The sequence below is a fragment of the Thermobia domestica genome, chromosome 14, assembly GCF_964235325.1.
Source record: "Thermobia domestica chromosome 14, izTheDome1.hap1.1, whole genome shotgun sequence".
NCBI classification, from domain to species: Eukaryota; Metazoa; Arthropoda; class Insecta; order Zygentoma; family Lepismatidae; genus Thermobia; species Thermobia domestica.
In genome coordinates, this window is record NC_137467.1 from 82091529 (window position 1) to 82118259 (window position 26731).

General features: G+C 35.6%; 1 protein-coding gene across 2 annotated transcripts in view; it reads right to left on the reverse strand.

Moving 5' to 3' along the window:
* LOC145670236 (nose resistant to fluoxetine protein 6-like) overlaps window positions 1–26731 on the reverse strand; it is a 158032-nt gene that overhangs the window by 59605 nt on the left and 71696 nt on the right. For both annotated transcript variants that reach the window (XM_081738632.1, XM_081738631.1), the window contains exons 3-5: window positions 9601–9860; window positions 8277–8491; window positions 767–843 (exon numbers count right to left, since the gene is read on the reverse strand). In XM_081738632.1, the coding sequence (XP_081594758.1) occupies window positions 767–843; window positions 8277–8491; window positions 9601–9860 (552 nt within the window). The remainder of the gene's footprint in view (window positions 1–766; window positions 844–8276; window positions 8492–9600; window positions 9861–26731) is intronic.

Consider the following 26731-nt stretch of genomic DNA (forward strand, 5'->3'; position numbering starts at 1 on the left):
CTACCATTTTTCACCAGATTTATTCCTCTTTTATTCTATTTTTTTAAAAAATAATTCTTTATTTGTTTACTATTCTTTTCTATCTTTGACAATAAGTATAGGATTAAAAATATTTATGAAAATAATCTTTACAGATTTATTTCATGGCCACTAGATCCTAATTACATTTGCTTTTCTCCTCCCTTCGTGACTTCCAGGTTAAGAAACCCCAATTTACACTATTCATATAGTTTCTACATACATAAAAATCCGTAACCAGGTAAATTGGGTGCTGTTGGTCACACAAGAGTGGACGATCCACCTGGTTTAAATATAAAAACTATTATAAAAAATCTATTTTTTGACGATAGTGCTCAAGCTCATTTTTATTTACTGGTCGTAAAGATAATATAGAACCTACTTTCTAATTTACCGAAATTTTTAAAAATCCTTTTGGGTGAGTCGGCCTGAAAACCCATCGACAAAGCAATAGATAGTCTTGTTTTCCTGTAACCACTGCCTTTTATCAGCGTCTGGTTACCTGCAACGTCTGGTTTCTTCCTTTCCCCATGTGGTTTACTAAGAATATCAGCAAAAACTGTGACGTCAAAGAGCATTTAGCTGGAATGATCATTTTAAAACTTCTAAACTTCTTTAGCGAATAATTATTATTCATTAGTAAATGTAATACTTTCAGTATGACTTAGACACACGGAAAAATAATTTTAATCTATTACTATATAGTACTATTACTATGTTGTAACTCAACTTGAAAAGCAAACCTTACCAGCAGTGTCGGACTTCGCAAAATAATCTCTAATTGATGAATATGCTGTTATTGCAAGTATTGATCCAAAGAAAATTCTGAAATGAAATAAATCAGAAACATCAATTAAATAAAAACAATTAAATCCGTGTTATTGTACGAAATACATAATTTTGTGAGATACAACTTTTAGATAATGTTTAAATTGTAACATTTACTACAGTAACAGTACAAAGACTCAATGAAACTAAAAATCTCTACAGATTTGGAACAGTCATTGTCTAAAGACCGCCATGTTTACACGGTTTTGTGGCATGTTTACATAGACATATTTTCTTTATTTGTAAGCAACATCTGAAATTGCTCTATTATATTAACATATAGATTACCAGATATGTTAGTATATATTTCCCGACATTCTTAAAGCAGTAGATGAAAGTGGAGGAATGGCATAATTCTAAGAATGACACAAAACTGTGAAGCTATTTTGTGGCCAATGAAGCTCAAACTTTCGAAGTTCCTTCTGTTTGTACGAAGAGTGAAAAAAATATAATTGTGTTGGGATAAAAATAATAATCTGGTGCGAGCAGTCCCGGGTTCGATTCCAGGTAGGGCACACGGTCGAAAAGGTGTAAAAAGCTTTTCAGGCCATTCACCCTGAATGAGGTTTTCCTGGGTTTTTCTCACTCACATCAGGCAAGTGCCGGGGGAGGTGGTACCTAACATATAGGTCCCAGGCCGCTTCCTTCCTTCCCCAATCCTTTCTTCCTTCCCCTTCCCCGGATTGTGTACTCGCCGAAGGATGTCATCCCTCATACGTAACGGGATAACATAGATATAGATGTAGTGATGAGCGCAAGAATCTTGGTCTTGCAGTTTCTGCAAGAGTCTTGCATGCAAGACCAAGACCAAGACCAAGGGGTGCAAGACCAAGACCAAGACCATACCTACAAGACTAAGACTCTTGAGCAAGAGTCTTGCACAAGTATCGGTACTACTTGATTTTTTTTATATAGAATATAAAAAGGAAGGAGAAAAAAATCATTACATCTTTCACTTGAATTTCTTGGCTTCAGTAAAAATGCCGCTGGAGTGAATGTGTTCCCAGTAGCTATGCAATTCACGTGAGTTGATCTGCTCCTGTACCATATAGCTACAGTATGTCGCTTTCTGAATCGGTTGTTTACATTTTCTGTAGTTATTACTCGTTTTCAAGCCACACAGCTGTCATTCTAATCAAAAGGTTGTTGCACACAAAGAAATGTGTCATTGGTGCTGAATTTCGATGCATGCCTGCATTTAGAAGACTACCGAGACCAGGTATAAGAACTTCAGTGTCTGATTTACTTTGGTCATAATTTGATTCATTTACCACCCCCCATGATTAGATTTTGAGAAATCATACGAAGAATAGTTGTGTCCATAAGAAGCAGATAAGCGAAAAGTAAACTAAAACATGTTATGGCCGCGGTGCTCAGTGGCAGAGCGTTTACGTTTGGTGCATGGGGTCCTTGATTTGATCTCAGCTTGCGCCATGTAAGCTTTTTGGTGGACAAACACCATGCACGTGGGTTTTCTCGGTGTTTTCCTGTTTCCTCCTACTTACTTCATTCCACCATTTCATTCATTTCTCATCATCACCGTCTCTCTTAGCCTCGGTGCATAATCGTGGGACGATAAACTAGATATTCATTTCAAAACATATTAGTGGTGTTCTTCTTCCAAAACTAAAGAGAAATGTAGTATTGAATATCGGTAATTCCATACACCATAGGTGCCGACTACATGGGTATGGCCTCGGCTCTGAGGCTCAAGCATCCGTTGAAAATTTTGAATGTGTGCCCATAAAATTAATATCGAAATAACATTTTCATGACATTCACAAAAACTTAGTGCATATAATCACAAGTTTGATTTCATGGGCAGATACTTATACGTTGAATAATTGTTTATCAATATAACTTTTAGCCTCCTTAGGTAAACGGGATAACGAGGATTGAGCGATATAACATTACACAACAATAAATTATCCATATTCACAAGTGAGAGTTATATTGTACAGTTATTTCAAATAGCTTGAAGTTTGGTGCCCTTATTTTGTTTTTCTGATATAGGGCATTATTTTCTGTATTTATATAAATTGAGTTTACTCCAAAGACACGGACAGTTGAGTCGTTTTCAGTTTTCACTCAAATAATTCTAAAATATTAACAGGTTTGATTATAATTATTATTATTTTAATTTTTTTCTCTTTTTTTGGCCAATATTGCTAAACATAGCTATTCTGCCATTATTGGCAGATCAATTGCTGCAACTGAGACATTTCGATATACGGTGGTCCTCAGCTAGTCTCTTCGTCTTGACATAGCAATTTTCTGTTTAAATATCTTCCTTCAACTACAGTCTCCCTGGTCCCTCTCCCTATTTCATTCCATCATACACTCTATCACGTCCCTCATAATACAGTTGCTCCTTAGCCAATATCCCAACCAGTTCCTCTTCCTCCTCTTAATTACATCTAAAATTATTCATTTCTCCCCTACTGTTTCTATTTGTAACACCTTCTCATTCGTTTTCCGTTCAACCCAGCTAATTCTCTGCTTTTTCCTCCATGCACACGTTTGGAAAGCCTCCAATTTTTTCATTGCTTTCGCGTAATATCCATGTTTCTGCCCCATAGAGCACATATTGGAATTAGTAAAACAAAATCTCAATATTTAATTGGAAGTTTGATCAATACAAAGAATAGCTAATCGTGGTTGAAAAAAAAAAAATCTGACGCCTTTAGAGTGTAAATTCATGATATTTCAGTAATATCTGCCATCTTCATTTTCTTCCATTCGTCTCAGGGAGGCTACCTCAGTTTGGAAACCAGTGGGGTGTTGAATCTGTTTAAAAAAATATATAAAAAGATTACGAAAAGTTGTGATTTATCATATAAGTAGTGAAGCGTGGGCAGCCATTGATAAAAAAAAAAAAAAAAAAAAAGGTCATCGCATACGTATTACAATATCATCATACTTAACGGTACTTATCATCACACGGAGGTAAACTATATTATATTTAGAAATATACATTGTATTTCCGTTACTATTGGTGCATTGTAAAATTTATCCCTTATATCCAGAGTAAAATTTTCCTATGAAAAGCATAAGATTTCTTAAAAGCAAGACTCTTGCAAGGAAGACCAAGACCAAGGTTTCCATTGCAAGACCAAGACAAAGACTGGATGTGCAAGACCAAGACCAAGACCACCCGGGTCTTGGCCTTGGTCTTGCATTTACTCATCCCTACATAAATGCCGAAAGTCCAGAAACATAAATCCTAAAACCCCCAAAATAATAAACTAAACAAACGTATCGCATTGTACAGAATTACCGTGAACACCAATGAGTAACACCACGAAACCAACAAGAATTTTGAAATGGAAGAACAAACGTATTGTTACAGCTAAAGGTTACATAAAATTAAAATAAGGAAATGAGTATACACTCTGAGAATTCACTACATTAAGAAAAATATTTCCACTTCAACAGTTAAAATAAGGTTCTTAAATGAAAGCATCGTCTTCTTCAATGTAATATATATATGAGAAATGTGATAATCATACAATTCACCTTAATTCATAACTTCACTATCACATAACAGTTCTTCATCTGTGTCCTGAAGAATCAGGATCTTAGATTCTTTTCGTCTGTTCATTTTCTTAAAATCTCGTTGTCATTTTCTGATTATCCGTAATTGTTTCATCCTTCTGACTTTATAGGACGTATTTTCAAATGATGTTTTGCAGTAGTATAGAATTTATTCGATTGTTGGTATTGGAGTTTGTGATGGTTGACAAACTCAGACATATGTTCTGAATTTGTTTCCTCATTAAAAACGAAATGTTCATTAAAATGGCACTTAAAGCCTTTTTAACGTCAAGTCTTAGATTTCTTCTTATATATTTAAAATTTGTTTGTTAAAAATCTCCTAGTGTTCAAGGTAAATGGTTGTCTTCGTGGAGGAATACCTCCACAAAGAATTTGCGGTATTCCCCTCTCGCACCATTCGTTAAATATAACATTAATTATAAAACATCTTGAAGATTTTACAGGAAACAAAAATATGTGAGATAAATCTTCGATGTGTAAGTTCTAATTATAGATCCTATAAGAAGATTTTATAGTAAAAGTTTCCAAATTTTGCACCCAGGTCTGAAGTTCCTTCGGTGAAATATTGTATATCAAAAATAAATTTTGCTGAGATTGTCTTCTCACGCGACGAAAAGATATTTTCTTGATACTTTTGGCGGTTCTTATCAGTCCTACTATAAAGGTGAAAAAGATGTTTTCAGTGTTGTCATATTTTCCAGTTTTGCGCTAATACTCTGTACGGTATTCCCTATTGCGTGGCATTTCCCCCAAGTTCCTATATTGTTATCGTAATATGGGGCTAACAATGTCCAAGCAATTCCCCATCCAGAATAAAATTTCGGGTATTTATTATTTAAAAAAATATACCAAAATATATTCCAAAAGTACGGAAAAATCTTATTTTGTTGCTTTAAAAAAATATTATAAGTATATATTGTATTCGCTAAGCATTTAACGGTTTAAGGCTTAACCTCCAATTAATGCTTAACCTCCAATTACATTTCCTCCATGTATTTTCCCGTACTTTCTGTTCTCAACAGCAACTAATGATTTTTTTTTTTTTTGGGCGAAAATTTTATTAAATTGAAACCTCAGCTTCGATGGCCAATAACTAGGGGAAGAAAGTTCTGTACTAAGCAAGTCAAGGTCTATTTTTATGCCAAGTTTGATCGTGATCGAATGGAATCTGTAGATCAAGTATGATATATATATATATATATATATATATATATATATATATATATATATATATATAAGCTCCTTGTGATTGATTTTTAAAGAGTTTGAGTTACCAAAACTCCTTTACATATTTTCCCAGTCTGTTAGTCTGTTCGCCCGGGAAATAAAACAAAAAAACAAACTCAAAAACTACTTGATAGATCGCCATCAATTTTGACCAGGGTGTACACGGTCAAAAGCTACAAATTGAGTTTGTTAAAGATTTGATCCGTCCAGTTGATCCCAAAATATGGACAATAAAAAAATCAGTGTACGTATTTCCATGAGGGTAATTGTGGATATCCTCCTGGCTAATGGACTGCACGTAGTGTTGTTGAGATTAGCGGGTTAGTATAATGCTCAGGATGCAAAATTACTAAATTTGTCCGTGGAATAAATTACTAAAAAAGAAACTAAATGATTTTCTACTAGATAAATCTAAAGACTTAATTTTTCCTATTTTCAAATATTCATTCATCTTAGTAAAATTTTTGAGGAAGGAATGGAAAGTTAGCGGATATACAAAAACCTAAACTTCTATTCTCAAATTGTACACACTGTGACAAACCAAACTCCTTCAGGTGGTGTACACTGATGACACTGCTACTTGTTTATATTTGGATAGAAAAATCAAATTAAGAACGACAAAGAAATGTAAACTAATTTTTGTAAAAGATTCCGGTACTTTTTGCATTATTATTTTGTTGGAAAAATAGATGATGTTTGGTCGACAAACAACAGAAACCTTGTTGAACTCAATCTCATGACTGATACAAAAAATAATCAAAGAAAATATATATATATAAAATAATTAAGTTCATAATATATGTACGGTTTCTGTTTCATTTTTATCTATAGTTCTATGTGCTTCAATGTTAGTAGTGCACCGAGTTGAATACTTTCTTGAGTTACTGTAATATCACCAGCGTCCTTAATCAATGTTTATACCCAAACAAACATAAAGGCCGCTCAGAGCACAGAACTGTTAGTTAATAGTTTTAACAAGGTAATTTTTTGGGGTATCCTAATCCTAACTATATCTAAAACTGCATGAACTGACATAAAATAACGGGTACTTCCGGTTGACATGGAAAGTTGAAATTTGACATGATTATAGCTTTTTAGGTCTAATCCACAGGAAAATTGCCGATTTTTTATTTTTAGGTGGTCTAAACGAGGGGATGAATAAATTCCGAATGTTATTTAAATGAAGATCCGAAAAATGAGAGTGAAAAGTGCACGTTGGAGGTTAAAACATTGTTATGCTTCCACAACTGTCTTTCTGGATTCACATTATGTCGTGTATACGTGTGAGCCATATGTATGACTAATGTCCACTCTCATGAGTGGGGATGGTACCGATACCGAGACTAGTCTCGGTCTCGTCTCTAATTCGAGACCGAGATGTGCTTTTCCAAATCTAGACGAGATCGAGACGGAGCCCAGGCTCGTCTCGATACACGTATATCCATTCTGTACTTTCGCAATTTTGTCCGCCATATTGGATCCGTCATATTGCATTTTGCACTTTTGACATTGGATTCCAACTCCGTAACCAAGAACACCTTTACCTACCTGCTTTCAGTTCCTTAGCAGTGTTTTGCATTTTGTCTCGCTATCTTGAATCCGCTATTTTGAATTTTACACTTTTGGTATCCGATTCATACATAGCGACGTCGAATATCTCTATATATCTAATTTCAGATCCATAGCCTGTTTTTTGTAATTCGTGTCTGCCATGTTGTATCGGCCATTTTGATTTGTAAACATTTGATGTCAGATTCGTATTCAGCTAGCTTTTAAACCTATATATACCGCGTCTCTAAACAATTGCATCATAGATTCCTATTTTGTTCATGTTTTCTGGTGTTTCGTAGCATGCCTTGTTCTGATTTTCAAATGGTCGCCACGCCCCCTACGGACCCCATTCAAGCAAAATATTTCACATGTGAGGTGCACTCGGTGCAACCTTTCCTAACACATGCAGGTCCCTGCGTACCACTTCAAGTACTTCTCTGGTCAGAAACACGATAATGCAACGATTTTATATCGAAAACGGCCAGCCACGACTTTTCAACAGCATTGTCCAAGTACATTGGAGAAATCAAGGTAAGAAAGCATTATTCTCTGTTATTTTGATTTCTCCTAATGTGTTTGGATAACCCTGCGGAAAGGTCGTAGCCGATCTTTTCCGGTATAAACCGTCGTTTACCTAACTAACGTATTTGTAAATACTTAAGTTAGCATCACGTGTTAGTCGAACTCTAAATACAATGCTGAAAATGACTCTATATAAGGGCCTAGACTTCAACAGGTACCAAAATTATTATCCACGAGACTCATAATATTCTTCGTCTCGTCTCGAAATTACAAATATTCTTCTCGTTTCGTGGATAATAAAATGTTTGTAGTGCGCCATTGTGATCCAAATGGATTCTGTGTGTGCCTTCTCTGCCTAATTCTTGGTTCAATCGCCAGTGTGTAACTTAAACTTGGATATAAACTCGAATAGTGGTGGAATCCCACTTTAAACAGAATGCCTTGTCTCATATAATCTCAGTGTTAAAAAGAAATGTTAAACCCCAATTAATCAATCAATCCTTGTAAAAGAGTTATTGTTTAAAAAATAATTAACTTTACCTACTTGATTTATTAGCTTTTTGTAATCTACTTACATAGCTAACCAAGTATTTCTGCTCATTTGTCGAAATTTGTTCTCCTTTACTTGGCACATTTTAGGGTCTACCATGACGTCCAACTTTATCCCTGTAGTTTCATTGTATTCTCTCAAGGTGGCTCTCAGTGTTTCTTCAAGGTCAGAAGCAGAACATGACGATGGAATACAGAAAGCCCAGTTGATATTGGAAAACCGTGGCAATCTGTGTCCAGGCTGTAAAATACATGAAATAATAAATGTATTTCTACTACTATTGCATGTCAATGACAAATAATTCAGGATCCAAAAGCTTGCAAAACATAATGCAGTTGGACCACGATAACTCGAATTACTTCATAACTCGACTTTTTTACATTCCCTTGAACTCTTCAAACACTCAACGTAAAAATAACCTCTGTAAGTCGAATGATTGAAAATTACAACCTTGATAAGTCGAATTTCAACGGTTTCATAATGATATTTATAAAACCTTGGTAACTCGAAATTTCGTATCTGCAAACCTCTACGAATCGAAATATACCCTTATAAATCGAATTTCTCTTGATGTGACCTCGATAACTCGAAACTATAACTCTATGCTTTTATCTAGTTGTATTTGTTGTTAATATGTACTATAAGTGTGTTCTACTCATGTCTAGTATTGTATTTTCACTATTCATCTTATTTAATTTAAGAAAACTTTCATAATTTCGAGTTACCGAAAATGAATGAATAAATCTTCGAGTTATAGAGGTTATATAATCAATTTTGATGAGGAACAAGAAACCTCGGTATCTCGAATTTTTGTTATGGCCACCTTGATTATTCGAAAAACTTCATAACTCGATTTTTTTCATCTATTTCCTACAGCTTCGAGTTATCGAGGTCCAATTGTATTGCAAATGCTTGTATAGAAGATCAACGTCTACTACCACGCCAAGATTAATCCAGATTATGATGTAGATTTCGGTTGTATCTGTACGCTTATTTACAGGGTTGTTAATGAACTCTGTAACATATATTTAAGAGTAGATTCCTTATATCAAACGAAAGAAGAAAAATCGAAGAAGCATAGATCGGAAAACGCCTCTTTCCAGAGTTATAAACCCGCTGGATTTGCGGGAGATTACGTTTTGAAAAGTATTGCCTAAAAAATTGTGGGACCTCTTGCAAGTGGAAGGAATTACACACGAATTAATGTGCACTCTATCTAAATTTTAACTATATATATATCTATCTATATATATTGTCGTTATCATTTATTTTACCTAAAAATTCAATGAAGATTTTATTATATTTGCTGAGAGAGGTAGAATGAGTGAAACAAAGCAAAAAATACTTACATCTTCAAACTTACTCCTCATCATATAATGAGAATGAAGAAGATCAGACATTTGCCGAAATTCTTCCATTTGATTGCTCTCCGTTACTTCAGCAGTAAGAAATGCGAGACAATATTTTCCAGCAACATGGTGGTCTTCCAAGTAACCGTACTCAGCATCATCTAGCTGCACATCTATGTTAATACACTCGTCGAAATCTCCCAGCTGGTTCACGTTGCCTCGTAAGATTCCAGACGATGGTTTTCCAGAAGAATCATACACTATGAAAAATTCAAATCGGACAATTACTTTTCGCTTATTATTTTGAGAAAATGTAGTAAAAAGGCTTTTATAAATTTGTTATGATAACAAAAATTAATGATGTTAACTATCAGTACCATCTTTATTTTTTAAAATAGCAAAACTTAATTGTGTTAAAAATCAATAACATTTTTATTTTTTAAAAAAATAGTAAAAATAATGGTGTTAAACATCAGTATCCTCTTTATTCTTTTAAATGGCAAAAATTACTGGTGTTAAAACACCAGTACCATACTTATTTTCTTTAAAATTGCAAAAATTAATGGTGTTAAACATCAGTACCATCTTTACATTTTTTAAATAGCAAAAATTAATGTGTTAAACACCAGTACCAAATTTATTTAAAAAAAAAAAAAGCATTTATTTAAAATGGGAATGTATTTTTCGAACTAGAATTTTAATGGTTCGATATTATTGATATCTTTCTTTATATCCAGGCCTATTTAAACTATTTAGCTGCCCCTAATTTTGTCTTAAATTTTGTGATAATAAAATGTATGATATTTAATAATAAAGTTTAGGTCAAGTAATATTAAATTTATCTTTCTATATATATATATATAAAAAAAAGTTCTGAATGACTGACTTACTGATCAGTGCCAAGGCCCAACCGCATAAGCTAGAAACTTGAAATTCGGACAGTGCATAGTATTTCTGACCACTGGCGCAAATCCCGGGGGGGACGAGGGGGACATGTCCCCCCCAATGTTGGACCTGGGGGGGACTGTCCCCCCCAATAATCTGATTTAAAAAGCGCTTTTTCGGATTTGTGTCCGACTGCCCCAAAGGAATGTAAGATGAAATTGATTTCTCTGGGCTTTTCCATTTTTTTAAAAAAAGAATCGTATTCTGTAGTATTTCAAACTGAACTTCGTGCTGTAGTGAGTTTAGTAGACTCATCAATATGTATTAATTCCACTTCCGCTATTTGGGCACAAATTGCAATAAATGCCAGAGGAGGATATGCCCCTCTCCTCATGCTGGAAAGTTGTCTCAGCTGTAGGTACGGGCACAAATTCCGGGGAAATGGGGAGACATGTCCCCCCCAACATTGGAACTAGAGGCTCTCCCAATAATCCGATTTGAAAAGTGCCGATTTGAAAAGTGCATTTTGCAGATAACTGTGATGAGTTGTGTCCGACTGCCACAAAGGAAAGTTAGATGAAATTTGTTTCTCTTGGCTTTTCCATTTATAATGAAAATGAAGGCGTGCGACTGTGCGTGACGTAACCTCATATGAAATCTTATCTCCTCCTCTCCCCTAGGCCCTAGCACACGAAGAGTATATAGACTATCCAATCTCAGTAGAACCCATCTTTTCAGTAAATGCGCATTTAATCTATTTGTAGTATCAGCCTAGGCATCTACTCATGCTTCGTAAGCTAACAAACTCTATAGCCTATGGAACTCGGAGGTTCAATGCCGCGTTCACAAAAGCTCTCCACTGACTTCTATTCTTAGCCAACTGGATCCAGTTTCTACTTTGTATTCCTATCTCTGCGAGATTCATCTTAATATTGTCTTCCCATCTGCGCCTAGGTCTTCTTAATAGTCGTTTTCCGATTGGTCTTACCGCTAACACTTTGAAAGCGTTCCTACTTTCTTCCATCCTGGCTACATGTCCTGCCCACCTAAGCCTCCTAGACTTGATGACCTTAACAATGTTTGGTAAGCCATATAATTTACGTAGTTCGTCGTTATGAAGTTTCCACCATTCCCCATTCCCGTTCCTCTTGGTCCGAATATTTCTCTCGGGATCTTGTTCTCAAATACTTTCAGTCTATGCTCTGTACTCAGTAAGCGTATGATTATCGTTTTATACATTTTAAGCTTCAAATCCCTCGACAGAATTCGCGACGACAAGAGGTTTTGAACTGAATAATAACACGAATTCCCTGTTTTTAGTCGACATTTAATTTCTTCGTGAATATGATTTTCGTCTGTTAATATTGATCCTAGATGTTTGAAAGTATCCACTTTATCAAAAGTATTATTTAATATTTTAACACATACATAATTTGCCGTATTACGGTCCCGACGCACTTCCATGTATTTAGTTTTCTCTGCATTAAATTCTAAACTCATGTCCATGCAAGCGTGTCTAATAAGACCTCTGCATTTCTTTCTATTTTTCTCATATCAACCCCTACTAAACTTACATAATCAGCGTACGCATAACCTGGTGAACACCGTTCAGCTCTAGGCCCTGGTTGCTATCCTTCATCTTCCTTATAGCGTATTCCAGGACAAAGTTGAATAATAATGACGACAACGCATCTTCTTGTTTCAGGCCATTCTTAACGTGAAAGCTCGTGGCCAAAACTTTTCCTACCCGGACTTTACTTTTTGATTCATTTAAACATGCCTTAATTAATCTAATTAGCTTTTTCGGTATTCCAAATTCTGTAAGAACGTTGTACAATGTTTCTCTCCTAACCGAGTTATAAGCCTTTCTAAAATCAATAAATAGTTGATGTACCGGACTACTGTATTCCCGCTTATTTTCGAGTATTTGGCGAATGGTAAATATTTGGTCGATAGTTGATCGATTTCGTCTAAATCCACACTGATAATCTCCAAACATTTCATCTGCGTATGGGCTCATTCTTGCTAATAGAATGTTTGAAAGGATTTTATAGGATGTTAACAGAAGAGAGATGCCTCGATAATTATTACAGTCAGTTTTGTCGCCTTTCTTGTGAATTGGAACAATGATTGATTCTTCCCACTCTTGTGGCAATTCTTCCTTGTTGTAGATAAGGAGAATGAGTTTGTGTATCTTGTTCCACAATTTTTTGCCTCCAGCTAAAATTAACTCAGCCGGAATTTCGTTTGCACCCGAGATTTGTGTTTCTTTAATTTCTTTATAGCGAGTTTTACTTCTATTCGATTGGGTTCTGGAATATATGATTCTGCCGTGTGTATCTTTCTTTCTCCACGCACATTAGTTTTTGGCTGCGTGTTAAGCAAATCGTCAAAGAAATCTTTCCATCTATTTAAAATGCTATCTGTATCAGTGAGAACTGTTCCATCAGCTTTCTTTCATATATAAGAACGAGGTTGATAGCCTTTCTTAAATTCGTTGACCCCTTTATACATGTCCCGAATGTTTTTATTTTTACTATCTTCAAGTTCCTAAATTTTAGCTTTCAAAATATCGCGTTTTTTTGTTCTAAAAGTTTTGGAAGTTCCTCGCCTGATGTCTACGAAATTTTGTGTAGTTACTTCATTCGGATTTTGTAGCCAACGTAATTTTGCCTGTTTTCTCTTCTCTGCTAGTTCGAACCATGGTTTGTTCCTACGTATTATTTCCGCGTGTCCCAATTTTTCTTTTGAGAGAGGATGTTTCGTAAGCAAAGAAAAGAATTCAATTGCTGGAATATTTTTCTCTCTAATCTTAAGGTTACATCTGTTAAGTAAAGAGTATGACATGCGTCAGATTTCTGAAACGATTCCTGTAATGTTATTGAGATTATAATCATTTTGCTCAAAGAGTATTGTTGCGTCACACATAATTGATATTCTTTCTTCATAGTTTTGGGGAAGTCGTCATTTATATTATTATATTACTATAAAACAATTTTAACGTGGATCTTTGTGGATGCCTAATTAGAAACATACCAATTATAAATATGCATGTATTCAGATTTCAGAATGTTTTCACGGCAGTGATTTGTAATACTGATATGTACTACTACTTCATCTACATCACCTAATATATAATATACTCTACAACAGTTGATCAGATTCATCTACCGTAATATGAGTTTCATCTCCCTTATCTAGAATAAGCCTCAAATCTGCCCACCTTCCAATGTTGAAGACAACCAATGGCGTATTTAGGATTTTCTTTTGAGATCTATGCCCAATACAAGGAAGGAAGTGGGCAATTGCCCACCTGAGTTTGAGAATTAAATATATTTTAATTTATGCATAAATTGAAGTTATAATGACAAGAATTACAGATCGATAAATCCTATATGATATGACACAAAAATTTAAAAGTGAATCTAACGCTTTATTCTATTCATACAAGAAAAAGAAAGCATCCTCTTGGCCGTCCTAATTTCCCGGGCTAATTATTCCCCCGTTTTGATTTTCTTTAATTCAAACATTTCCTTCTTTTAAAAATAACTAAACGATATAATTGTTCCTTTGTTATAATAACTAAAGTCCTGTCATGTTGATATCCGCGCATGTTGGTGTGGAACACTAGTTTCGCTTATCAACTCCTCTTAGTTTTGGTGTTACTGATGACGGCCAACTTGAATCACAACTGACAACGGTCGATAAAGTATGATAGGCGAAATGAAAGTAGTAACGTCAAGAAAAAGAAACAGAAAAATAGAAAGGATGACAGAAAGAACAATTAAGGACGCGGTTCTTACATGGAATGAAATTTGACAAATACAATATTATTTCTAAACAAAAAGCATAAGAAAATGGAAAGTCAATGACATTCTTAGAAATGGTAAGAAGGATTATTGTTGTACGTGGAATGCGTAAAACTAACAAATTATTTCGAGGGGAGAATGAGCCCGATAGCCTCCTAAATTCGTCACTGAAGACAATTCTGCTCCCCTGATCCTTCTCAGCATTGTTTTTCAACTTCATAAATATTTTGAACATCGCTTATATATATATATATATATATATATATATATATATATATATATATATATATATATATATACGGGACCATCTTACCCGTCCCCCCCAATGTTGAAGACAGATTTGCGCCTTTGTTTCTGACGTATTTTATCGCTCAAGAAGTTTTCTTGGAAATTTGGCGAAGAAGAGGGAAGAGATGGCCAAGTATTATATTACCGTAAAATGTCCATATCTCGGAGTCTCAAGGTTATATATAAAATATATAATATGGATTTTTATTTAAAAATAATTAGACACATGTTTCAGTGATGTTTGATATTTGACCCAGAAGGGAAGAAAAAGAGAATAAAAAGTGATGGGAGGTTAGTCTGTAATTATTATAATATGTTCTCCATATCTCGGAATCCCTTATAGTTAAAGACACGAAGTTCGGTATCTGTATTTCTCATTTAAAATAATTAGATAAGCATTTAAGCATTGTTCTCACTTGATCTAGAAAAGAAGAAGAGAGGAAGTGTAGAAAAAGGGGCGGAGATTACAATTATTATAATAAGAATCCATAACTCAAAATCTCTTGAGATTAGAGACATAATATTTTGTATTTGGACTTTCTCATTTAAAATAATAAAACTAGATTTCTGCGTTTTTTATGTTTGACGTAGGAGGGAAGAAAATGTAGTGTACGGAGGCAAAGGGGCGAGATTATAATGATTAAAATAAGATATTCATATCTAGAATACCTTGCTGTTAAAGACATGAAATTTGGTATTTTTCACTTTTTATTTAAAATAATTTAATACGTGTGTCAGAGGGTTTTGAAATTTGTCCTAGGAGGTAAAAAAAAAATAGATATGGATAGAAAAACAGGGGTGGAGATCGCATTAATTATTATAATAAGATTGTCATATCTCGGAATTCCTTAAGGCTACAAACGTGATCTTTGGTTTTTGAACTCTTCAACTAAAATAATTAAACAATGTTACAGCATTTTTAGATGTCTAACTTAGAATGGAAGAAAAAAGGATGCTTTCCTAAGATTACTATACGAAATGTTCGAATTTTATGGGAGAGTTTGACTTCAAATGATTTCTATATGAAAAGTGTAGAATGAAGAACGGAAAACATTGGCTACAGTAATACGTAGGTATATTCATTAGTATACTGTCCTATAATGCAAATTCATTTTGTAAAAATAAATGATTTAACTAAATTTAAAGAATAAATCTGTAAAAGCACATAATTAAAATTTCAATTTTCAAGGAAAACAATAAAAAATATTATTCTGTATATAAATCAATGGATTAATAGATAAAAATGGCATTGGTAATCATCATCATCATTTAGGAAAACAAAGGCACTTGACGAAAGGTAAATAATAATAATAATAATAATAATAATAATAATAATAATAATAATAATAATAATAATAATAATAATAATAATAATAATAATAATAATAATAATAATAATAATAAAATATTTACTATAGAAACACACACTTGCTTTTGAAAGATGGAACTCCTTTGCAGAACTTTACAGAAAACATAAACGCTGAAGGAAGAACGCAGACTGAAAACATTTGAAAATAAAATCTTAAGATAAATATTCGGACCTAAGATTAACGGGAATGGAAAATAGTGGAAACACCAAACATTCTCAGGGTCATCAAGTCTAAGAGTCTAAGTTGGGCAGGTCATGTAGCCAGAATGGAAGAAAGTAGGAATGCTTTCAAAATCTTAACTGGAAGACCAACTGAAAAACGACCATTAGGAAGACCTAGGCGCAGATGGGAGGACAATATTAAGATGAATCTCGCACAAATAGGAATCCAAAGTAGAAACTGGATCCAGTTGACTAAGGATAGAAGTCAATGGAGAGCTTCTATGAACGCGGCATTGAACCTCCGGGTTCCATAGGCCATAGAGTTAGTTAGTTAGTTTTACTAACTAACGATACGAATAACATCTATCTATACCAGACATAACCAGATTTGAGCTGTTTCGTCTGTTTGAGTTCTTAAACGTTGCTTCACTGGTGCTTCCAGTAAGGTCAATGAAACACGTGCAAGGTGTGATAGTTCGATCACGTGTCAAGAACTTGATAAATAACGAATGTGAAACACGCTAAATCACAATTAGTATCTGGACAGCATACGGAAAGACGTGTTTATTAATGATCTTGCTTAATAATGTTAAGCTTTACAATTATGTTTGCTTATGATGTTACTTTCAAAAAATAGGTGCATTTAATAACAATAATAATAATAATAGTTACATTTGTTAACATCCATTTTTTTCTCATTTGTGCAGCAACCTAGGCCCTCTTCTCTTCTTCAAGGTTATCATATGGCATGTTGAGTTAAATAATGTTGCTTGACATTAAATTTCTTTGAGCAACTCCTTGATGTTTTTCGTCTATTAAATAAACATCTAATAGGCTACTATTTCTGTCTTCAAACAAAAAAAAAAAAAAAAAAGAAAAGAAAGAAAGAAAGAAAGAAAAGAAAAAAAACCTAAGGAGGAGTTCATTGAACTTAGGATTAGTGGCTTGCGTTTTACTTAAACGTGCTTCAGTCGAACTACTTGATGTAGTGTAACAAATATCGTAGTGGAAACACTGCCGTTCCTTTGCTGGTTTTCTCATGCCGTTACTTTGCAAGCAACAACCTCTAACTCAGCGTTTCCCAAACTTTTTCAACTTGCGGCACACTACGGGTGTAACTTGAATTCTCGCGGCACACTCAGATACTATTATTATTATTTGCAAATATAAAATACCATGGTATTTTTTTTTCTGTGATTACTGATTTTCTCAGAGAGACGAAAGCTCGATCACTGGTTTTCCCCTATGCTAATTCATTATGCTTATTTTTTATTCTAATTTTAAAATAGAAAACAATTGCAATGAAATATAGGACTCATATTTTTTAAAAATACGCTTTCTTTTTCGAAAACTGTATCCTACCTTTCACTAAGAACGAAGATCACTAAATAACGAACGAACAAACAAATGTCTTGTACTTTTAACTTTGCTGTTTTACCCAAAACCGGTGCATATTATTGCAATCACACAGCTTGGGATGCGTCAAAGTTAAAACACACCTGTTGAACAAAGTGTTGTTCTGTCATTCACGTGCGAATGAGTGTTTTACGAACGTTCACTTGACGCGTACCGTAAAAGTGCTTCCATTTTTCGGTGTTAGTATGACTCTCAATTGAAGCGTAACATAGCAGCTAACCGTGGAAATGTGTACGAGCCGAAATACTGTCTGCTACACAGTAATAGATGTAGAATAATATATTAGAATTACAGTAATCTTTTCCGTGGTAGAAATTCATAGTAATGTGAAATATAAAAATATAAGCTTTTTCCTATGTCTTACAATTTGGTTGGTATAGAATTAATAATTTTGTTTCGATTTCTTCGCGGCACACCAGCGGTCCATTCGCGGCACACCAGCGGTCCATTCGCGGCACACCAATGTGCCGCGGCACACCGGTTGGGAAACGCTGCTCTAACTGCTTGCCTGAGCAAATCGACTAACCAAATATTCGCGGAAGAATAGAATTCTGAAGAAGCATGATCTAGTCAAATGTAAGTATTAAAATTGATATAATCTAGTCGACAAAGGAATGTTTTATAGTGGCATACGCTGTTAGCAAGCTGAAATCATATTAAGAATGAGTGTCCAGAAACACAAATTGTGTTGCTCGATCAGTTCGTCAGCGGGTAGTGTCTGTTAGAGTCAGTCATTATATTTCTGGTTTCAGCTACTTCGTAAAGCAAAATCCAGAAAGTCAGTTTTACATTCCCTTTGTCTCCAGTCCATAGCTTACACACAACTCACTGTGGTTGAGTGAAGTTTGCATATGGTATAACTTCAGTCCAACTTACATTTTTGACTGCTTAGTTTTTGAACATATATCTTCTAAACAAATAAATTTCAGGGAGGCTGAAGGTAAACTGAGAGGGCCCCCTAGCGAATCCCTTGTTATCGGTCTGCTTTGTCTATCTATAAAAATGTAAAAAATGAAATGGAATGTCACAAGCGTATGCCCTTTAGGCCAAAACAGATGGATGATTAACTAAAGTGAATTGCTGTGGAAAAATTTGGTGATATGACAATATGCGGGAAAACGAGAAAAACACACAATGTTCTCCAACAGAAAATTACATGACCTGAGATCGAACAACGGACCCATCACACCAGAAGTGAGCGCTATACTCAGGGGTGTAGCCAAGGGGGGCATTGGGGCCAGGCCCCCCCAAATGGTTTCCTGGTCCCTCCAAATGACCAGCTTTTATAACATCATAGAAAAATTATCTCGCTTCATTCATTTAAAAGTAACAAAGTTGATTGACAATTAATAATTTAGGGTAAAATAGTATGGAGAAATATTTTTTTCCATGCCGATCGAAAATTAGTATAGTATCACTTCTTTACACCGATCGAAAAATAGGATACTTTTTTGTGACAGCAGATTACACAATTTACTTCGATTTATATTTGACAGTTTGAAGACAAACGTTTTAACAAGGTACTACAAATACAGCCATAAAACAAAGGTACTAAACTGATTCGTAAGTACAGTATATTTTTATATTCTTTAGCAAGTGTTTTAAAAGACATAGAGGATGGAAAATTTGGTGAGAAACAATGCTTTTATTCAATTTGGATTTCATTCGCTCTCTCTTTTATTTCTACTCAGTGTAATAAAATAATGTTTTTTTTTTCTTTTTCAGTCACGAATAAGAAATAAATATTTTTGTCAGGAAACTGTAAAGAAATTAAATGAATTTTTAAAGGAAATCAATCTTGTGTAGATAGGTTCTGTATACAAGGTCTTAAATTTAAATATAATGGTAACCAAAAAAAGTTTTGTTGCTTTTTCACCCACCACCTTCGAACATCGATATGTCACCTAACCTGAAGATCAAAAATAGTCCCCATCAACATCGACGACCTTCTGAAAACGTTCTGGAAGGCCATGGAATCCATCGCGGTAGAACTTGGTGGGCCGTGAAACGAAGAAAGTATCAGGTGCATTTTGGACTTTTACTAGGGATTTGAACTGGCGTCCTCTAAAGTGATTGTCCAAAGAATGGAACAGGTGATAATCGGACGGTGCAATACTCGGGGAATATAGTGGTTGCAATATTGTTTCTCATCCAAGGCGGAAAATGGTGTCCTGAGTCATCTTGACGTGAGACTTAGCGTTGTCACGTAGTCTAGCTACGTGGGACTTAGCGTTGTCCCGTAAACGAGGACCCATTTGCAATTCAGAAATGATGGGTCCAGAGTTTTGAGTTTTTGTTGAGCACAGCTCAACTGCTGACACTACACAGTTGCATTGATAGTCTGACCAGCTAGTAGCAGTTCCCAATGCACGATGCACCAAACACACAGAAGGACTTTCTGGTATAGTGCTGGTTTCGGCTGTTTTGAAATCGGTTCATGGAATGCTAACCAACGATGACGGCGCCGTGGAGCTTCGTATAGAACACACTTTTTATCACATGTCATCGTCCTGTCCAGAAGTGGCTCCGAAAAAATAAATAAACACAGGCGACTGCCGCGTTGCCTTCTGACCCGGAGTCAAAATATGTGAGACCCATCGGCCCAACTTGTAGTGCTTCACAAGTTGATGGATGTGCTGCCGAATGGTTTCTCCACACACTGAACTGTAGTAACAGTTCCTCTTTGTACATGTGTTATATTCTGGCACGTGGTGTTTTCGGGTGTTTCGTCATCGTTCTTAAACTTGTTAAACCATCGCTGCAATGTCCGCGTCGTCACGACACCCTCACCAAAGGCCTGGCATATCTTCTGTCACGCTACAGCGACGTTTGACCTCCATTTGAACTCGTTCAGCATACATGCTCTTATGACGCTCCGTGGATGTCCCATGTTCCCTCTGTCTTTACGCAAGTTCACGGTGTGTCTGAATTGCTACAACCAGGTAGTATGTTGGATATACCCACACCAACAGCTGACGTTCGCCTTATCTCCACTCGCATTCAACTCACGGTGTGAGGTCCAATTGAACACAGACCTGCCGAAAAGGGACAGAACTTTCTTGGTTACCTTTATAGTTATGCACAAAAGTATAGCGTTTGGTCCCGGGCAGTAGTTCTTGATTAAGCATAATAAAAACTATCTTGAATATAATTTATGAATAATAATAATAATAATAATAATAATAATAATAATAATAATAATAATAATAAGAAGAAGAAGAAGAAGAAGAAGAAGAAGAAGAAGAAGAAGCTAAAATAGTGTTTTTAGTTTTCCAGAAGAAAATCAAAATTTCCCTTTCTTTCAGGCCTCAAAAACACTAGCAGCAACACATTTCTTTTGGCTTTGTACATTGTAGCTGGCCCCCACTCAAAAACGACGGGCCCCCCTACACAAACCTGCTGGCTACACCCCTGGCTATACTAGTATTTGTTTTTAACTTATTCAACTCTTTCTTACACTATTAAATTTCTACCTAATTATACCGCTCGATTACACTACATCAGTGGTAAAGCGTTCACCTATGGTACATGAGGTCCCTGGTTCGATTCCAGGTCGCACCAAGAAATCTTTGTGGTGGACAAACACCGTGAACGTGGGTTTTCTCGGGGTTCTCCCGTTTCCTCACACTTGATTCATTCCACCATTCAATTCATTTCTCATCATCACCGTGTCTTTTAGCCTAGCCTGCATAACCGTGGAACATAAAACTTTAAAAGATTTTATTTCATTGTGAGTGGTCCCGGTTTGATTCTAGATGGGAACATTTGCAACAAATACAAACGCGAGTAGTGGTTCAGATCCAACTTTCAGCAGTTCCGTCTTATATAGACACAGACCTGAGAATGAATGTTAAATTTCAATCAAGCTGTAATCCACCATACAAAATGGCTATAGTTTCATTTTTTTTATTTTTTTTATTTATTATTATTATTATTATTATTATTATTATTATTATTATTATTATTATTATTTGTATCAAAAGATCCAAAATATTTCAGGCAAAAATTTTCTTGTAGGCCTTATATCTCGAGAACTACATATAGTGTAGCCAAACCAAAACTAACAATTTACTCACGTCAATATGATATGCTTATTCCCTTAAAAAAAAAAAAAAAAAAAATGAAAACTTGATTTAATGGCCGCTCCAAAATGTTATGGCACCTGATCCACAGAATTCTATATATTTCATACAATCAAACAGTTTCTTGTACGTCTCATATTTTGAGAACTACGGTACATATAGTGTAACCAAACCAAAACTAATAATTTACTCAGTATTATGTGTTTATTCCGTAAAAAAGAAAATTAAGTTAGTAACCGTTTAAAAATTTTGTAGCCCCTGGTCCTCAAAATTCAATATATTTCATACTATCAAATACTTTCTTGTACGCCCCATATTATGATAAATATATATAGTGTAACCAAACCAAAACTAACAATTTACTCAGTACGATGTGCTTATTCCGTAAAAAATACGAAAACTTGATTTAGAGGCGGTGCACAATTTTTGTTGCCCCTGATCCAAAAAATCCATTTTTCATTTAATCAAACATTTTCCTATATGCCTCATATCACGAGAACTACATAGATAGTGTAGCCAAACTCAAACTATCATTCAACTCAGTATGATATCTTCATTTCGTTGAAAAAAAAAAAAAAAAAACACGAAAACTCGATTTAGGGGCAGTTCAAAAATTTTGTGGTCCCTGACCCAAAATCTAATTATTGGCTAAGATTGCAATCTTTTGATCCATTTTTGGATCATTCCTAAAATTCTTTTTATTTATTTTTTTTAAGAAAAAGCAAGCTTATAATTGTTTATGTATATATACATATATAAAAAAGTGACTTTGCATGCTTGCATAATCTAAATTACTCAAATACAAACATTTCAAACATGCCAGTTAACATAAGATTACAATTTAATATTAGGCCTAATTTCAAAGGCAGCTATAAACATTTTATTAAAATATCTTCCACACTCATGAACGCTTCTAAATATGAACAAACTTTAAATAATATCCAAACTTCAAACAAATCTTAAAAAAAAAAAAAAAAAAAAAAAAACAATATATGATAATCTACATAGCATTTGGCTCTACTGAACAATCTACATGACAGTCACATCATATAAATATTTTATATAATATAAAAATTACCTTGTTTTCTATTAAACAACATCTCTAGGATATTTTACACTGTTTAAAATTACTTTTTATCCATTTTTGCATTCTCTCAACACTCTATAAGCATGCTTGGTCATCTCATTTATTATGTCTATAGTTTGAAACAAAGAATTGCTATCTCGAGAGAAAAAGAAAGGAACTGGGCTTTCTCGGACATAACTACTACTTCCGTACTTTACATCTATCTTCTGTGTCAGAAAAATAAGTATTTGGCCTTCTCGCACATAAGCAAAGCTTCCAAGCTTTAGAGACACCTTCAGTGCTAAAAAAGGAACTGACCTTTCCAGGAAATAAGAACTACTTAAGAAAGAAAGAGATGATCTTTTCTCACATAGTATCTTACACCCACCGTCGGTGCTAAGAAAGACGCTGAGCCTTTTAGCATATAAGAACTACTTCTGTTCTCTATTTCAACCTTCAATGCTGACAAAGTAATTGGACCTTGTCGCACATAAGCACTACTTAGGCTACCTTCTGTCCTAAGAAAGGAATTGGACATTTTAGCACGTAAGCACTACTTCTGTGCTTTATACCCATCTTCAGTGTTAAGTCGCGGTGGCTCAGTGGTAGAGCGTTCACCTCTGCTACTTGGTGTCTCGGGTTCGATCCCAGCAACCGCCAAGTGAACTTTGTGCTGGACAAACACGTGTGCGTGGGTTTCCGCGGGGTTCTCCAGTTTCCTCCGCTTTCTTCATTCCACCATTTCATTCATTACTCACCGTCTCCTTTAGCCTCCGTAACATAACCGTGGGACGTAGAACTCAAAGATTTCATTTCATTTTCCAAATTCATCAGAAGGAAATCTCGAAATTTAATCCTTCGAGTACTTACAGTTAAACTGTGGTAATTTCAGTTATTTGATTTAATAATCAGTTTTGCACCGAAACTATTATATGAGGCGTGGAGCTTCGGAACGGATCGGAACGTGGGATCGGAACTACATGCGCTCCCGCCGGGAAACGAACTCGGGTCTCCCGTTCTACAAGCGCATACACTAACCGCTTAGCCACGAGGGAGCTAGTTGTTATTTCGGAAACGGTGTTCCACACGTACTATTTGTTTGGGGGGGAAGGATATTTGTTTCTTTCGACATGTTTTCAATGATGTCTCGATGTGTCAAATGATATACAAGGGTCATTCGGAAAGTAAAGAACGTTTTTGTATAAACACTTTAATAACTGATATATAAAGGCGAAATTTGTGTTACATACTATGTGATACTTAAGTTACTTTTCGACATAGTCGCCGTGTAAATTTAAACACTTGTCATACCGTGGTACAAGTTTTTCTATGCCTTTGGCATACACAGTTGCCGGCAAACTGTTGAACCAATCACTAACAGCTTCCTTAAGTTCTTGAAATTTCAGGAAAGAATTCGTGCAGCCCATCAATAGTGAATCGCCTATCCTCTTGAATTTTCCGCTCAATTCTTCCTTTGAGTTCGTCAGTCACAACAGAAGGCCGGCCCGAGCGTTCCTCATCGTGCACATTCGTCCATCCGTCATTAAACATAATGCACCACTTACGAACTGATGCTTCATTCATTACATTTCCATACACCTCAGTGATCTGTCTATAAATTTCTATCGGACGCACTTTTCTTGCATTCAAAAATCTTATCACACTACTTGGCGGGATCAGTAATTGTATCGCACATTTTACAATCGCACAGCGAAGCAATAACGGACCGTAGCGGATCGCAGCTGGTGCCAGACTGAGGCTAAAGCATGCCCAGGTCAATAACCCAGCGGCAGCGGTTGTGGGGAACACGCGCACGCGCTAACGCAAAACGTTCTTTACTTTCCGAATGACCCTCGTATATTTTACTGTTTAAAATTTTCGGATGGCGTTCCAGGATCTCACAATAAAGGGCTTTGAGGAGGAAGCAGAACTCTTGGTTCAATATGGGGAGTATGGTGGCTCAGTGTAGAGCACTTATCTTTGGCGCGTGGGGACCTTGATTTGATCCCCGGCCAAGTGAGTTTGTGGTGCACAACATCGTGTCCGTGGGTGTTCTTGGGATACTCCCGTTTCCTCCCACTTTCTCATTCCACCAATTCTTCCATCATTATTCATTTGTTCTCCCTTAGCCTAAAAAGCATAAGCGTAAGACGTTAAAATAATTATTTCATTTTTTTCTCGGATCGATGCGTTATCTAATACTTTCCTAGATCCCTTTTGTTTCATCCGTGTACCCTCGGTTCCTTCCTGCTCTGCCTAATTCCTGTTCTGCCTAATGACCCTCTAGCACTTTGTAACACAATTTTTATCTAATCTTATCTTTAGGCAGAAAGGAAGTCCTGCCTGTTTCTCGCAAAAGGGATATTTAAATGCCATTCCAGAACACTTTAAATTAAATTTTTCTGAAATGGGAATATACATACTGTAATTCATTACGAAGAAACATTCATGCAGTCAGTTTCAAAAACTTTACTTCCAATAAGCTCTATCTTTAACATAAACCTTCGGTGCAAGAACACCCTCAAAACTGTTCTTTGTAACATAAGTTTTGCTGTAAAAACAATCTTAATGAGTCGTATAGTATGGTGCAGTACCTATAGTGTGCTATGAGTGTAAGATCAAAAATCTAGACTTTGCTTTATTTCAAATGCTGCTATATTATCGTATACCAACTTATATTCAGTAAGATTTTTCTCATGGCTTATGTCTCTCATTTTATTCATGTTATGACCATTAAGTAGAAAACTATAGCATAACAAAGCTTTTTCTTATATACGAGGGTCATTCGGAAAGTAAAGAACGTTTTGCGTTAGCGCGTGCGCGTGTTCCCCCACCCCCGCTGCCGCTGGGTTATTGACCTGGGCATGCTTTAGCCTCAGTCTGGCACCAGCTGCGATCCGCTACGGACCGTTATTGCTTCGCTGTGTGACTGTACCACTGAGCATACACTGACGTATTTTTCCGCCGTAGCCATAAAATTTCATGCGTTAGTCTTGTTAGCAGCTGTCAATACGTTAGAGTATGGGACCTGGCGTACGTTTACGTACCGAATTTTTATACGCTTGAAAAGTCTGGCTGCTTTTAACTTCGAGCGTAAATACGGCGCGTAAAAACGGCTCAGATGAAAGGGTTTTCGAGCAGCAGGTGGTCTCTTGCCCTTTCCACGGCCTTCTCCCTGGTCTGGTCTTATTGTTTTCAGAAGAGAAAATCTGTTCTTGAGTTGTCCTCGCGAATCGTTGCTGAGGTTTGCTGGTAGACTCACCAGAAATCTTCATTCCAATCTAGTTTCAGTCTTTCTATACAATACATGATTTCGGCTAAATTAATATTTTCTATTGCACAAAACGAGACATTATTTCCTAATTAAAATTCATAATTAATTTTCAGTTCATAGAGGAAAAGGTATTGAAATCCAATACTTTCTAATTAGAATTCGCATATGATGAGAGCTTCTCCGTGGCTATATAGTCAGCGTAAGCTTCTCCGGCGCAGGACATTCTGTTCGATTCTCGGCAGAAGCTCATGCAGTTTGGATCTCACTTCTCATATAGCCTCGCTGTCTGAGAGGTCGCTAAATTCAAACCCAATCCAATCGAACATGATGTCTTTCGACTACGAATTTAACATTAAATTTAATATTTGACAATTAGTCCCCCCCACACACAGAGAGGTCAAGATGGTTATAAAAATGAAGTCACACCTTTAGAGTTGCTCATATTCTGATATTAAAAAAACAAATATAGCATGACTTTTAATAGCATGTGATCAATTCCCGCCAAACTAAAAATGTCATGCTATTTAGAAAAGAGAGAGAAAGCAAGAGAAGGGAAAGGTTAGGGCAACCAACAGTAGAGTACGCAGGAATTTATTTCGGGAGCGTTCCAAACTCAATATGAGGGTATTTTATATTAAAATTCCTAAAATTGTCCCTAAAATTAGGCTAAATTTACACAAAAGTCGAAATTTCGGGGGGGGGTCCGGACCCCCAGGACCCACCCCCTGCGTACGTCCCTGCCAACCAACATAAAATGTTACTTCCAGACATACTTTCTCG